General features: G+C 49.9%; 1 protein-coding gene across 1 annotated transcript in view; it reads left to right on the forward strand.

Annotated features, from left to right (window-relative positions):
• Window positions 1-16,104, forward strand: part of INSR (insulin receptor) — a 219,832-nt gene that overhangs the window by 1,052 nt on the left and 202,676 nt on the right. The window contains exons 2-4 of the mRNA XM_006902677.1: window positions 47-160; window positions 428-528; window positions 5,315-5,373. Of these exons, the coding sequence (XP_006902739.1) occupies window positions 47-160; window positions 428-528; window positions 5,315-5,373 (274 nt within the window). The remainder of the gene's footprint in view (window positions 1-46; window positions 161-427; window positions 529-5,314; window positions 5,374-16,104) is intronic.

Genomic DNA, 16,104 nt, shown 5'->3' on the forward strand with positions numbered 1-16,104 from the left:
CCCACGCCTGCCCCTCTCCCCGCCCCCGGCCCCGAGCGCTCCGGAGGCGGGCCGGGCGTCCTCGCCGGGTCGCCTCCGGGAAGTTGGGTCGTCGGGCGGCCTGGGACACTCCGTGCCCGGCGTGCGCTCGGTGGGAGCCACAGCCCGCGGTGCCAGAGGGGTGGGCCCCTTTCCCACTCGCTCGGGTTTGAGCCCGTGGTCACCCCGCCAGGGCCGTGTTTACACTCTCACGTTCTGCCTCCCGACGGCCCGAGCCAAACTCCGGCGCTCTGGCAACACCTGCAGCAGTTGTAGTAGCAGGAGTGGCTGGCGGCGCGCGCGGCGATTGTTGTCATTGGTGTCGTGCGCCGCGGGGCTGGGCCCCCCGCTCACCTCTGGGGACCCTCACGGTGGCCCCTGCATGTTTTGACGCCCCGTCCTTTCACAGAGGTGCAAGCTGGAGTTCAGGAAAGTGGCCGACCTCCCTGCCCCAAAGTCGGTGCCAGAGCGGGGACTTGAACCCCTGTTGGTGGGATTCCACGCTGACTGGTCTGCGGTCGCTTGGCCCATATCTCCAGCACCCGCTTTAGGAGAGGTCTTTCTGTGTGTGGGTGACGGGCCTTGGTGGACCTCACACACAGTGAGCCACCAGACCCCAATTCTAGCATCCGCTTTGTTCGGTGTGGACCAGGACTCTTTTTTTTTTTTTTTTTTTTACTTACCTGGGATTTCCCACCTTGGGGTGGGGGCCGTGATATTTACCAATACTGTTGGGTGGCTTCTTCCAGTATCCCCTCGTGAGTGGGGAAGGGCCCCCAGGGGAAGGGACGTGATGGGAGTCCCTTGCTGTAGAAGAAAAGCATAGGTTTAGAAGGTGGTCAGTGGCCAGTGAGGTTTGCTGAGGGATGTCACTGCCTGATTTCCTGGCCTGGACTTCCCAGTGTACAGTCGACATTAGTGAAAAGTCGTGGTTGTTTAGTTTGGACAAGTTGTTAGATTTGTGCTTCGTGTGTGTGTGTGTGTGTGTGTGTGTGTGTGTGTGTGTGTGTTCATGTTCATGCTCCTCCGTTCCTTCCTTGTGGCTTTGATAAACAATTCGTGGATCCCTGCCTGGGCTTCCACACGGGCTTCCACATGGCAGCTTTACCCTTTTAGCCATTTACAGATTCCCATGGCGGGGGCTTTGTGTCTGTTCCTTCTGTGGTTGTGTTATCCAGGGTTTAAGTACAGAACCTGGCACCTGGTGGTGGTGGTTAGGTGCTGTCAAGGCTGTGTCAGCTCATAGACAGGGCCACTGCCCCATTGGATCTCCTGGGCTGGAACGAAGCAGATCTCCAGGTCTTTCCTCTCTCAGAGCTCCTGGGTGGGTTCAAACCCCCAACCTGCCAGTTAGCAGGGGACCTCTTAAGCACTACCCTGCCAGGGCTCCTTTGGCCCAGAGTTGGTGCTCAGGAAATGTCTTGGAGCGGGACCCCTTCACCACCAGATCGTATGGACCAACTCTTGGCAGGCTGGGGGTTTGAACCTCTGTGTTTTGCAGACGTAATCCGAGTTCATCGTCAGAAAGTGGTGGTGGTTTGGTAATTGCCCCCTGACTCAGAGTGCCCCCAGGTGTGCGGAGAAGGACTGCTCTTTAGCCTTCAAGAATTTTTGGAAGCAGAGTATCATCTAGTGCCTTTGGGTAGATTTGAACCTCTGATGTTTGGATTAATCATCATCGCTTACTCATTGCTGTCACGTTGACACTCCAGTGGCTTTTTGGAGTCTGTTGAGCACACAGGAGGAGATTGCCCATCTTTCCCCCCTCAGATCAGCTGGGTGGGGGTTAGAACCAGCTGCCTTTGGGCCAGTAGCACCACTCTTTGCTCACTAGACTACCAGCCAGAGCTCCCTAAGGTATATTGCTTCCCATCCCTTTATGCCATTGAGGACAGCTGGCCAGAGTCCCAGAGCCAGCAGGTGGCAGAGTTGAGATTAGAACCCAGAGCATTGGCTTCTCAAGCCTTGGTGGTTCGGTTCGTTCCGTGAGGAATTCCTGCTGGGCCCCCTGAGCCTCTCCCGGCCTGAGCTGGGGTAACGTTTAACAATGTCCTGTTGAATAGATGAGATGCCGCTTGACGTCTTGGGTCAGAGTAGCCATCTTTCCAGGCCATTGGTCTCTGTTGTTGTGAGGGGCTGTGGAGTTGATTCTAACCTGTAGGGACCCCAGGTGACAGAGTCGAGCCGCCCCATGAGTCTCCCAGAGTCTTTAAAGTCGAGGGTCAGATCAGAGTGAGAGAGGAACACCCCAGCACGATGACTGACGCAGTGACTGCAACAAAGAGCTTACACGTAGCAGCAGTCAGGAGGTTGGCGCAGCACTGGACGGTGTCCTGTTCTGTGGTGCAGGGGTGCTAGGAGTCACCTGACTACTAACAACACTGTTCTTAATCTCAGAGACAGAAAGTTGCCAGGCCTTTCCTCCCAGAAGCCTTTGGTGGGTTTGAACCACTGACCTCTTGGCACTTACCCATTGTGCCGTCAATGCCCCTCCATTAACCCTGATGTCCACCAGTCTGGCATACTGACTGTACGGGCAGAGGGCAATTGGTGAAGGCTGGGGGTGGGGGTGGGGTTCCTGAGGGCTGTGCTGCCCCGGCCAGGCTCCATGGCGTCTCCCTTTCTGGATGGACTGTGTCAAGGGCTGCCTTTTCTGTTCCCGTGTGGGTTGAATGGTTCTGGGTCTGGGTCCTGGGTCTCTCATCAGCATTGCAGCATTTGAGGGTGAAAGTGGTAAGGGATTAACTACCACCAGTCTGCTGAGTTTACAGAGTGGAATTCATTGTCCATTCCAAACGTGTGATGCGTACTTCCACCACCAGTTGCCTCTTATTTCACAGACACTCCTATTTCTTGAGATAGCCAGGCAATATTTCCTTTTTTTTATTATTAATGATTTTTTTAAATGCAACATATATATTTTTACAGCATATTCTTTCCATTTAATTTTCCCCCATTCATTCATTGTTGCATATTTTCCTCCCTGCCCACTCCTCTCCCCCCAGTTCATTTTTCTCTTTGAAAAGAAAAAAAAATTCTTTCATTGTGATACAATCCCCTCCCAAGTCCACAGTCCACTTTACTATGCACTTCTTTTACTGTAATCTTGTCATGAACATAATACCTAATCCTATGTTACTTTTAAATAGTTCTCACCCTCATCTGTTTCATTGTTGTATACATTATTTATCCTCTCTTTTCTTAGGTTGCCCCAAACCCTGATGTCAGACCCATTTTACAACAGTGGCACTATGCAGTATTTGTCCTTTTGTGACCGAGATATTTAGCTCAGCATAATGTCCTCCAGGGTATAATAGTTCATCTTTGTTTTGCAGCATAGTATCCAGTGTGTGAATATACCACAGCTTCTCTATCCATTTGTTTGTTGATGGGCACTTGGGTTGATTCCAGCTCTTTGCCATTGTGAACAAAGCAACAATAAACATGTGTGTGCATATAGCTGCTTGGTGGAGTTATGGTTTCTTTAGGGTATATTCCCAGTAGTGGAATTGCTGGGTCAAATGATATCTCTATTTCCAACTTTTTGAGAAAGCGCCATACCGCCTTCCACAGTGGTTGCCCCATTTTACACTCCCACCAACAGTGAATAAGGGTTCCAGTTTCTCCACAACCTCACCAGTACTTGCTGTTTGCTGCTCTGTTGGATTTTTGCTATTCTTACTGGGGTGAGATGATATCTCACAGTTGTTTTGATGCAATATTTCTTTGGTGTGCTTGCTGCTCAGATTCTGGGGTCCCTTTCACCTCCTCAGCCACACCCTGTCCTTAGCCCAAACTTCTGCCTCTCTCCTGGAGGCCTGCCTTGTTGTTGTTGTTAAGTGCCATTGAGTCATAGATGACTCATAGCGACCCTGTGAATGAAAGACCTCAACACTTGTATAAATAACTTCCGTTGTTTCTCCAAGTTCATAGAGTTTCTGGAGGCAAGCTGTTTTGGAAGTGGATGCTGCTCCTGCTTCCAGGCTTGTTTTAATTTGGGAAGCTCCACCAAACACTGTCCATCATGGGTAACCGTTATCTCATGTGACATATCAGTGTCACAGTGTTTAGCATCACAGCAACCACGAGTTACCTCTGTACAGCAATGCACAGACCAGTGCTGTACCACCTAGAAGAATTTTTGAACAAAAACCATTTAAAACCAGGCCTAAGGGCCACAGACTAAAATCACCCATCTTTGGCTTGGTAGCATCACTTTCTATCCGTTAGGCCTGCAGAGCTCTCTCATTGTTGTTGTTAAGTGCCGTCTAGTCGTAGACGACTCATAGGGACTCTATGAAGGAAGGACCCGAACCAGGCTTCTTGTAGTGAGCCATGTGGGTTCCCCGCCTCACCCCATTTCCATTCCCTGTTTTATTGCTGTTCCAGTTGGGACCTGCTGTCACCTTGGTTGCTGACTCTTCACCATCCTACACACCACCTGGTCCTGCTCTATCCCCATGATTGTTTGCAGAACACAGCGTTGTGACCCATAGGGTTTTCTTGGGCTGATTTTTTCAGAGATGGATTGCCAGGCCTTTCTTCCTAGTCTTAGCCTAGAAGTCCCACTGAACCCTGTTTAGTCTTGTGGTGCCCCCTGACAGGGCCTGCATGTGAGGATTGTTGGCGGGGATTGCCCCTAGGTCTCCTTCTGGAGGGTGAAGATCTACTAAGCCTCCAGTCCTGCTGCCAGGGGCCTTCAGGCTGATTTGGCCTCGTAATGACCCAGTCGGGCTTCTTAGCCTGTTGTCTGTAGTAAAGCTGATCACAGAGCTGTCTCCCATGGAGCCATGGGGTGGGTGGCCTTGAACCGCCAACCTTTCAGCTAGAAGCTGAGTGCTTAGTGCCATCAGGGCTTCTCTTGAAAACAAAACCTCACTGATGTCCCACCACGTGCAGCTTCTAGAACATTCCCTGTATTGGTGTTGGTGGTTGGCATCCTGGGTCCTGAGGGTGTCGGGCAGCGTCCCTGGACTCCACGCCTCAGGTGCTGGGAGCCTTCCTTCTCCCTAGCTGTGAAAACCGGAGCTCTGCAGATGTTGCCAGCTGTCCGGGGTGGGGGTGGGAGAGGAGATAGCCTTGGCCTTGTCTGAACCTCTGGTCACCTGGGCCTGGCTGTCTTCTCACTCTCCGTCCTGGGGCCTCTGTCCCATCCCCCTCCCCAGAGTCTTTCTTGTTTTCTTGTTTCAGCCCATAAACATTGAATATTCTTGAGTCCCAGACCCCTTTACCCTCCCGCTGGCCTCCAAGACCGATCTGGGTCCCCACTGACCTTACTTGGTCACCTTTTACCCAGTTCTCTGCCCATGGTGTCTTGGCTGGTGTCCTCACACCTCGCTGTGGCTGTCAGCGAAGGTAATCCCTCACCTCCTGAAGCATCGTCTGCGGCCTCACCTCACTCGACCCCGAGGGCTGTGGCACTACCCACTGTCCTGCTGGAAGCAGTTTCTTACTGGCTCCGGTGTCCACCCATGTTCTCAAGGTGTCCCTGTTGTATTCTGGGTCAGTGTGGTGGGCAGTATCGTCCAGCTGGTCCCTAGTGCCTGACGTCTCTATGTGAGTCTGCACAGAATTTCTCCAGAGTACGCTCACCTCTGGTTATTAACAGATATTTTCCAGGCCTTTCTTCTGGAGAGCTCCATGGGTGGGTTTGAACTGCTTTTAGTTTTAGATGGTTGCAAAATGCTTGCACTAAACATGCTTCCCACTCTGAGTTGTAACCTTCTCTAAATGTAGATGTATGCTGTAACCTGACTCTTTCATCTACAACAGAGGCCACCCAGCTCTGCCCTCAGGGGCCAGGTTCTATTCACTACCTGCTTTGGCCAATAAAGTTTTACCAGCACACAGCCACGCTCACCTTTGCTGGTTGCTTTCTCTCTACAAAGGCAGAATTGAGTGGTTTCAACAGAGCAACGCTCTAACTCATTGCTGTTAAGTAGGAACCAGCTCTCAGCTGACCCTACCTTGGGCTTCTCGGGCTTGAATAGAATGAGAGGAGATGGATTCTCTTTCTCCTGAGGAGCCAGTGGTGGATTTGAACCGCTGGAGAAGGAGGGCCTTTGGGCTAGTTTAGACTCCCTGCAGACTGTGCCACCAGAGCCCTCTGTGATTACATTAGCTGACCCTGGATCTGGAACAAACTTTATGGGGGCTCATTCTTCCTGATGTGCCTGATAGCTTATGTGGAAGATTGGGGAGGTATACATGGTCAAGGGGTCTGACTGTTAATTGAAGATTGGAGGTTTGGTGCTTGGGAAGAAAGGCCTGGCTGAAAGGAAACCCTGTGGAGCTCAGATCTACACAGGGTGACTGTGTGTTGGAGTCCATTGAAGAGCAAATGGGTCTCTTTCTCCCTCTCCCTCTCCCTCTCCCTCTCTCATTGTAAACATAGTCATGAAACCACAGGCTTTCTATCCGAATCCACCAGCTGCTCCTCTGAAGAAAGATGAACCATGTCCTTTTCTGCGATTAAACTGCCTGTAAAAACCAACTGGAAGAGCTCTCTCATTAAGGAAGCATCCGATCTAGAACATTGTAAACAGATTCACAACGGAATACACACCCCTCCCCATCCCTGCAATTTTAATTTAGTGACTTTGATTACATTCTTCAAATTGCATAACCATTTTCACTATTCTTTATGGGATTATTTCCTCACCATTAGACACAGCTCTCGCTCTCAACCCCTCCTCCTCTCCCCTGGAAACCTCATGAACCCTGCAGTTTCTATGTTTGCTGTTTCCTGTCAGGGAGAGCGGACAGTCCTTTGTGTCTAACGCGTTTTGCTCAGCATGGCGTTTTCCAGCTCACCCACCGTGTGGCATGAATCAGGACTTCGGTTCCCTTTAGGGCTGAGCGGTAGAGAGTGTGTGGTGTGTGTGTGTGTGTACACACTGTTTATCCACTATGTATTGCTAAGCAGTTCGATTGTTGCCACCTGTTGGCTATTGTGATACTTATTGTGAATACTTATCCAGTGGATGTGGGTGTACCCACAGGTATCTTTTGAAGGTTCAGCCTGGGCGGCCAGTTTTCATCAGCTTTCATGAGAGCCCACCCCCCTCAAGTTCAATGACTACAGTTAGGTGAAGCCCCTCAAGGATGCTGTGTTTTTCTTCTTAAACAGCAAAGGATGTTAAAGCGATTTACCCCTTTGGCTGTGTCTAGTTTATGGGCTCCAAGCGGGGGGGTGGGGGGGTGGGGGGGAGAAACAACCATGTTCCCTGCTGGCTGGGCGTGTGGCCTGAGGGTTTGTTTATTTAAACAACCATCTTGGCCTTGAACGTGAGTTCTGAGCCTTCAGCCTGGTAGAGCACAAAAGGAAGTGTTGTCTGCTAAGAGGTCATCTCTCCAGACCTTTTGTGTTTGTTTCCATGGAGGATACATAAGCGTGGCTTCGTTTACACCTGACAGTTAGCTCACACTGGAGAACCTGCGAAAGCAGGAACTGGACGAGGCGGGAACCTGTCAGAGATGGAGGATGCAGGCACTTCCCAGTAACCAGAGAGATAGAAAGGTGGACGGCAGCCCCCGAGGCCCCCTCCCCAGAACACGGCAGTGCCCGACACAGTGCCCGTGAAGGACCGTGAAGGCCGGCTCCCACAGACTTACTGTGGTTTGCGTTGTTAAAGGAATGAAAGGACAAGTGTTACAAGCTCATTGCAAAAATTAAACTCAGATTTGCAGAAAGAAAATCACAAGGTCTTCAACACCCTGACCCTGACCCAACGCCTTCCTGTCCTTGGTGATACGACACTGATAGATATCTCTCTAATGTTTTTAAAAAATTTACTGGAAAATTTCCCAGAAACCCCCAAAACACCATCTGTGGGGTCAAGTGTGTTGGAGATGGTGGAGTTGGCTCAGGAGAGGGTGAGGTTCAGACCTGGCACAAGGTCACTGTTGATTGTGATGGACTCAATTGCACATAACAACAACATTGTATCATCCATAGGGGGTTCCTGGTGGTCTCATCTAGAGGGTTGCTGGTGGTCTCATCTGTAGGGAGCTCCTGGTGGTCTCGACTGTAGGGGGTTCCTGGCATCTCATCTGTTAGGAGTTGCCCTGCTCACCAAAGGCCGTGCTCTCTGGCAGTTTGGCTCTACCAGTACTTCCGCAGGGGTGTGAGTTACAGCCTCTGGAGCCCAGTGGAGCGTCAACTAGGAGTTGATACTGACTTGAAGGCCGTGAGTTTTCTGGAAAATGGGCTTTCCCCCTTTCCTTGAAACACATATACTAGTTTTAACCCTTCGATCAACCTGTGTCTACTGCGTGTCTATACTGGGATAGTTTGCCTTTTCCTGAGATGCTAGAAGTTATGTCATTGGGATGCCCAAGCCCAGCAGGGTCCCTGGTGGACAGGTGCAGGGCTGGGAGGACATTCTGGCAGTCTTAACAGAGCATTGTCTGACAGGGGCCTGCACAGTGGGCCCCGAAAGGCACTCAGCATTCACAGTTATGGATTACGCCATTCGTGCAGGAATGGACAAGCCTGCCCTCTGCTATTTGTGGGGTCCTTATGAAATGGAGCTGATTCTTAACAACAAAAACCACACCTCCACACCTTGCTCCCTGGATTCGTGTCTCTGTTCTCCATTCCAATACTTTTCCCTAGGTTTAAAAAAACAACCACCAGCAAACCCCAAACATGTCTTGGATGGGATTCATATTCTTTTTTTTGGGGGGGGGGGTTCACATTCTTAAAAGGGAAATGTTTTAAAGTAAGTGGGTCTTTGCCACTCGGGTTTAAAATGCGTGAACGTGACTGCACCACCTCCCGTCTGGAAGGGTGTGGCTGGATTGCTCCATTTGCATCTGTGTACAAGCCTTTAAAGGAACCCTAAAGGTCGGTGGTTTGAATCCACCAATGGGAGTAGTCATGTGACAGGCTGCTTCTGTAGAGATTTGGGGACCCTGTTCCTCGGAAAACATGTGGGCTGTTCTGCTCTGCCCGCTGGGGCTACTTTGCATCCAGGTGAGCTGGACGGCAGCGGGTTGGGATTGACACACCCTGGATTGGGGTTGACAAGCCCTTCGGTCTTCACTTGGCCCGCTCGTAGGCTCTGCCACATCCACACCTGTGCGCCAGTGAGGGCTGCCCCAAGCATCATTGATCTTAGTGCCAACGTGTGCCTTAGCGGGGCATTGGAAGCGTACTCTGTTTTTTGATCCCCTGGATATGCCTCGTGGCTAATGGAAAGGTGGGAGGTTCTGCCAGACATACCTCGGAAGAAAGGTCTGGTGGTTTCCTGACCCGAAAATCAGCCGTTGAAAACCTGACGGGGCACCGTTCTAACCTGACCTTCACGGGGTGGCCGTGAGCTGGGGGGTATTATCTCCATGGCTGCTGGATTTTTGTCTGATTGTTTCCAGCAGGATAAGCATGGCTGTTGTGTGCTGGATAGCGAAGTTCAAGTTGGAGTTCAAGTCCAACGTGGAGGCTTGTGATTTGATAACTTTTCTGGTTGTGCACGGTACTCTCCCTCATCATGCTCCCAGAGGAGAACCCCTAGTTCATGATTTTGTTGGCTTTCATTCCATCACACACACATATATATATATATATGGCATTCATTACAGTTGATCAAGTCTGTTTATGGACCTCATCAGATCCTCATGGTACCTTTCCTTTCCCTTCCCCCCACCCAGCCAACAGCTAATCTCTGCTCCTCCTCACTCCCCTCCCCTCTTGATGTGTTACTGATGTTGCTCCCTTCTCACTTGTCTTTGTGGGCATGGTAGTATTCAAAGTACTTCCTCCAAACCGCACTTGCTGGCATTTTGGAAAGAAACCACTGCTCGGTAACAAGGGACATAGGCGATGAGCTGCCCCTCTCTGTCCGACTCCTGGCTACCAGCCTCTGTTCAGGGACGCTCCCTTCCTGAAGACCAGAGAAGGAAAGGGCTCAACTAGAAACACACCTTCCTAGTTTGTCACATTGTATCCAACCCAGACACCTGCTACTTTTTTTTACAAAGTGCTTTCTGGCCTGGCAGAACCTCTCTTGCTTTTCCTCCCTGTGTTATTAGGGAAGGGGTAGTAGTTTCTGGTTTGTGCTGGCTGGTCACTGCAAGCCTGACCCACCCAGGAGCACTACGCAAGAAGGGGCTGGCAATGACTTCTATAAAGTGCCATTAAGGGCAATCTACTGAGGGTCAGTTCTAATGACATTTAAGTCCCTGTGAATTGGGATTGAGCTAATGATACCCAGATGACAATACAGATGTTAACAGCACTAACATTCTGGATGGAGTATGAGTTCCCTTCCAACCCTGATGCTTGGTGTTGTAAAGGTGTGGCAAAATGAAGTGATTTGCTGTAGAAATGGCTCTTGACACTTTAGGGCTTCCAAAAACAGTGCCAGGTGGTTCTTTTTTTGCTGACCTTCTAAAACTTTACATGGTTCCTTCTCCAGGGACTGGCCTCTCCTGACTGTTGTTATGAGGTGCCATCGAGTTGAGTATGACCCATAGTGACTCTGTGAACAACAGAACTGAACCCTGTCCTGTCCTGTGCCGACCCCACCCTTCCTGACACACTAGAGCCCATTGTGGAGGTCACCGTGTCACTCAGCCTGGTCATCCTCTCCTTCACCGACCCTCCATCTTTCCAAGCATCATGTTCCTCTCCAAGGACTAGCCCCTTCTTCGAGCAACATGCCTGAAATCTTTGCCTTCAAAAAACACTCTGGCTGCACTCTCTCCAAGACATATTGGTTCTTTAGACGTTTACAGGGATATTCAGCATTCTTCTCCAACACATAGCTCAAAGGCACCAATTCTTCCATCATCCCTATTCATTGTCCAGCTCTCAGATGCCTAGCAAGTGATCAGAAAGCCTATGGCCTGAATCAGACACACTTCAGTCCTCAGTGACTAAGGTCCCTTCTGAGAACATATCTTAAGTATGTGAGGCAAAGTCTCCCTCTGTTTGCTTGTAAGATGCACTTCTGGTTACACTTCTTCTAAGATAGGTTTGTTTCTTCTTCTGGAAGTTCATGGTGGATTGGATAGCCTTCACCAGCACCACAATTCAAAGGCATCAATTCTTCAGTCTTCCTTCTTCATTGCCTAGCTTTTGCGTGCATATGTTGTTTTTAGGTGCCATCGAGCTGAGTACGACTCCTAGTGACCTTATGAACAACAGAACTGAACCCTGTCCTATCCTGTGCCATCCTCACCCTTCCTGACATGGTGTAATCCATTGCAGCAGTCACTGTGTCAGTCTACCTGGTTGAGGGTCTTTCTCTCCTTTGCCTGACCTCCTCCATTCCCAGCATCATGTCCCTTTCCAAGAAGTAACCCCTCCTAGCAACGTGGCTGAAGCAAGTGAGGTCAAGTCTCATCATTCTTGCCTCCAAAGAGCACTCCGGCTGCGTTCCCTCCAAGACATCTACATTGGTTCTTTTGGCCGCCCATGGGCTGTTCAGTGCTCAGCAGTCCATGGCCTGTTCAGCGTGCATATGAGGCAGCTGAAAATATAACGTGGGTTAGACCCGCCTTAGTCCTCAAAATGCCGTCTTTGCTTCCTTAACACAGGAAATAGGTCTTTGGCAGCATATTACACCCGCCCCCCCCACCCCCCCACCCCGTGTCGTACAGGTTGACTCCTTCCTTGCCTGTTGCTTTGCTGGGTATAGATTGTGGATCCAAGTAAAAGGGAATCCCTGACCACCTCGTCTTTCTTCCACTTACCATGCTGTTGCTTATCAGTCCAGTTGTGAAGATTTCATTTTTCTTGATGTTGAGATAAAATCGACAGTGAAAGCTGCAGCTTTTGACCTTTATCACTAAGTGCTTCCGGTCTTCTTACCTTCAGCCAGCAGCAGGGTTGTGTTAGCTGCTTGTGCTCTGCTGCTAAGGTGTTAGGCCATCATCCTCTGGGCAGGAGGACCTTATTGACTCCTTCAGCAGAAACCCCACCAGTTCAAGGGCAGGGACAGAGAGACTACTAAAGGAGACATGACCATCTCTGCCTCGTGGGATTCTGCAGGCAGGAAACGGGTCCTCCAGGGAACAGAGGAACCCTCGCTGGGGCAGCTCAGAGGTCAGCTGAGGCTTGGAAGGAGCAAAGGATAGAATGTTATGAGTTGGATTAGGTCTATGTCCCCCTTAATATCTGGTGCAGATTCCAGCCTCTGCCTGTGGTTACATCCCGTCTGAGAATGGTTACATTGAGTCTTGGTGACACAGAGGCAAGATTAGTGTAGGATGTATCTTGAGTCCATCTCAGATACAAAGTATCTTAGCAGGGGAGAGGTATGGGATAAGATAGATGCCAAGCCACACTGGAGCTGTCAAAGGGACCAGGAAAAAGAAGCTGAAGAGACACAGATTCTCCAGATCTCCCCCCCCCCCCCACACACACGGACGACCTTCCCCTGGAGCTGGGACCCTGAGTTCAGACTTCCAGCGTCCTCAACTTTGAGAACATTAATTTGTTAAAGGTCTCCACTTGCAGCATTTCTCTCGTGGCACCAGTGGATATAGCTCATAGGGCCTCTTTCCTGTGGACTCTCTTCTCTGAGCATTTGCCTGGCCCTGCCTCCTGCTCTGTCTTTCCCCTGGGGGTTTTCCTGTGGTTACTCTTCAGAGTTCTGCTTCTGGAGCTCATCTCTCTGGGTGCACCCATCGTCGTCGTTATTGTTAGGTGTCATTGTGTCAGTTATGACTATAGTGGCCCGACGGACAACCTTGGCCAGTCCTGGCCTGTCCTCACCTTGCCCACTGTGTTCAAGCGCATTGTTCCAATCACCATGTCAGTCCATCTCCTTGAGAATCCTCCCATTCTGCTGTCTCTTCTGCCTTGTGAACATGGCAGGCTAGACACCCACGTTCCCTCCATTGAAAGGGAGAGCCCCAGAGGGATGCCCTCTACCACATCCTCCCCTGGGCCCTTCTACTTCTTCTCTTTTGGTCCTTGGAGCCCATGATAGAGATCCCTTTGGTGCATTCTGCAAGACAGATGATGTTTCAGGTAATTTCTAGAAAGTTCAGAAGATCTGCATGGTACAAACACCATTTCAGCCATCTTGGGCTTTGGACGATAGTTGACACTATGTTCTCCATTCGGAGTTCTTGTTGTTGTTGTTGTTATTATTATTGTTGTTGTTGTTGCAGTAAAAGGACATAGAACCAACATTTTGCCATTGTCACCATTCTGAGGCCTACAGTTTCGATGACAAGAGCTGCATTCACCGTATCACGCGGTCCTCACACTAACTCTGGTGGTGGGGTCCGCAGGGTGTTCAACTGCTAACTCCAAGGCTGCGCCCCCTGCTGGTTGACGCCACCCGCTGCTCCAGGGTAGAAATGTGAGGGGTCTCACCTCCTGTGCAGTTTACAGTGTCAGAACTCCACAGCATTGAGAGTTCCTCAGTGTTGCCATCATCCCAAACAGCAACTCAGCCCCTTGAGCTGAGTTAACGCGGCTCTGACTCCCTGTCCTTTTACCCTTAGCCCCGTGGTAAACACAAAGAGACCTTGCTCTCTGCATTTGCCTGTTCCAGACACTTCATGTGAGTGGTCCAGTGGTGAAGCTCTTGTCTGCTGATTGAAAGGATCATGGTTTGAACCCACCAGCTGCTCCATGGGAGAAAGCTGAGGCAGGGTCTCTGTAAAGATTCATGGTCTCAGAAACCCCATGGGGCGGTTCTGTCCTGTCCTGTCGAGTCACTATGAGTTGGAATTAACTTGATGACTGACTGTGGGATATATGTATGTATATACATGTATATATATGTGTGTGTACATATGTATATACACACACACATATATATATAAATACACATACACACATGCTGTTCATAGGGCCCCTATGAGTTGTACTCAACTAAATGGCACATAAAAGCAACATATATTGGGACTCTGGTGGCCTAGTGGTAAGAAACTGTGCTGCAATCCCAAAGGCATGCTGTTCAAATCCACCAGCTGCTCCGTGGGAGAAGGATGGACAGTCTCCTTCAGTGCGATTGACTGCCTCTGATAACCTGCTGGATCAGCTATGAGTCAGTTCCCGTTCAGCCGCACGCAATAATAACAACACCACATACATGTGTATGTTAACTCTGGCAGCTTAGTGGGTAAGGAGTTGCACTACCAACCCAGAGGCAGGCAGTTCAAATCCACCAGCTGCCCCTCTGGAGAAAGATGAATGGGCAGTCTCTTCCCATGTGATTTACTGCCTCTGAAAACCCATTGGAAGAGTCAGCTATGGGTTGGTTCTGAGGTGATGGCAGTGAGTTTGAGAGAGATGTTAACTTTTTTTTTATATTGAATCGACATTTTGCTAAATGCTTTAAAGAATTCAATGATCTATTTTATTTTTGTTGAGAATATACACAGAGAAATAGAACACAGACTCAACTGTTTCTGCATGTACACTTCAACCAAATGGATGAACCAGATGGTTTGACATCGTGACTGCAGCAAGGGACTCGAGTGTGTCGGAGCTGGTGAGGACGGCACAGGACAGGACAAGGCTCAGGGCTGTTGGTCATGGTGTCACTATGGGTCCTAGTCAGCTCAACAGCATCTAACAGGAAACACCTCAGCCACCCTGGCTACATTGTTTAGTTTATCACCCTGGCTACATTGTTTAGGTTGTCACACTGGCTACATTGTTTAGGTTTGTCCATCTGTTCTCAACCTCCTTCCCTCATGAACATCAATTCACTGTCTCCTAAGCTTCCTCTCTAAGCCTTGGAGCTGCTGTGGTCATTTTCCACCCTGTGCAGATCCCATAAACTCTCTCCAGTGCCTCAGATCCCACACAAGGAGACATGATAGGACCGGAAAACACCACTCCACAGAGTTTCCAAGATGTTACATCTTCACAGAAGCAGACTGCCTCTTCGTTTCCCGAAGGAGCAGCTCGTGGGTTCAAACTGGTGACTTGCCAATTAGCTGTTGAGCGCTTCACCACTGAGCCACCAGTAGAGAGAATTCTTTTAAAAAGTCAGTGCTACTTTTAAAAAAAATGATGTGTCATTATGTATCAAGTGAAAGATTTGCCATCTCAAAGCATTTCCACAAGGACAATTCAGTGACATCGCTTACGCTTCTCACCTTCTGTCCCCATGTTTTCCCCATGTTCTCAGCAGCACTTCAGTGCCCCCTGAGCGTGCGTTCCTCTCCCACCGCAGCCAGGAATAGCCTGTGGTCTCTCTGCACTTGTGGTGGCACCTTTCCTTGATATTTCATAGAAGTGGGACTTGGTGACTTGGGCACAAAGCCTCACATGTTCGAGGCTCGCTCGTGTCATTCTGTAGGCCAGGACCTCATTTCTCTCTGTGAGTGAGGACCCTGACATTGTGTGGATGGAGTTTTTGATTCTGCAGTAGGTAGAGCCACCAAATAAAAAGCTGTAGGGACGAAGGTTGAGGTAGGGACCTGGGGAGGCTCTTCTGGTCCTCAGTCACCTGCTTCCTTTCTTTAGGGACAACCAGAGTGGCTTTGTGCTGTGTGTGTATGTGATTCTCCGTCTTGGTGACTCTTGAAACATATCCTCTCTATGCGTGACCTTGACTAGACTGAGATTCTCAATCTGCTGTAATTTTCCTGTGTGTTGTAAAACCCAGCCTCTGTGATGTTAGTTTGCCAACGTCAGACAGCTCGGACACACGTGTGTCTTGGAGAAGGTTCAGCCAGAGTGCTTCTTGGAGGCCAGGATGACACAGCTTCACCTCACATCCTTCTGCATCTTAGGAGAGGCTGTTCCTTAGAGAGGGACATCATGCTTGGAAAGGTGGCGAGTCGGTGAAATAAAGGAAGACCTTGAATGAAATGGATTGACACAGTGACGGTAGCAGTGGGCTCAGAAGTCAGAAACGATGAGGCTGGTACAGAGTAAAATGGGGTTCAGATCTATACCTCACATGGTTGCTGAGTCACACTCAATCGACAGCCCCTAACAACATCAGTGACATGATGTTAGTGAGGGAGCTTTGGTGGCCTAGTAAGTACCAAGTTGCACTGCCAACCCAAACTCAGGCAGTTCAAATCCCTCAGCTGCTCTGAGGGAGAAGGCTGGGCAGTCTCCTTCCATGCAGTGCACAACCTCCACGAACCCGCTGGACGGGCAGC

Source organism: Elephantulus edwardii, unplaced genomic scaffold (assembly GCF_000299155.1).
Source record: "Elephantulus edwardii isolate Elephantulus edwardi_28Jun2011 unplaced genomic scaffold, EleEdw1.0 scaffold00438, whole genome shotgun sequence".
Lineage (NCBI taxonomy): Eukaryota > Metazoa > Chordata > Mammalia > Macroscelidea > Macroscelididae > Elephantulus > Elephantulus edwardii.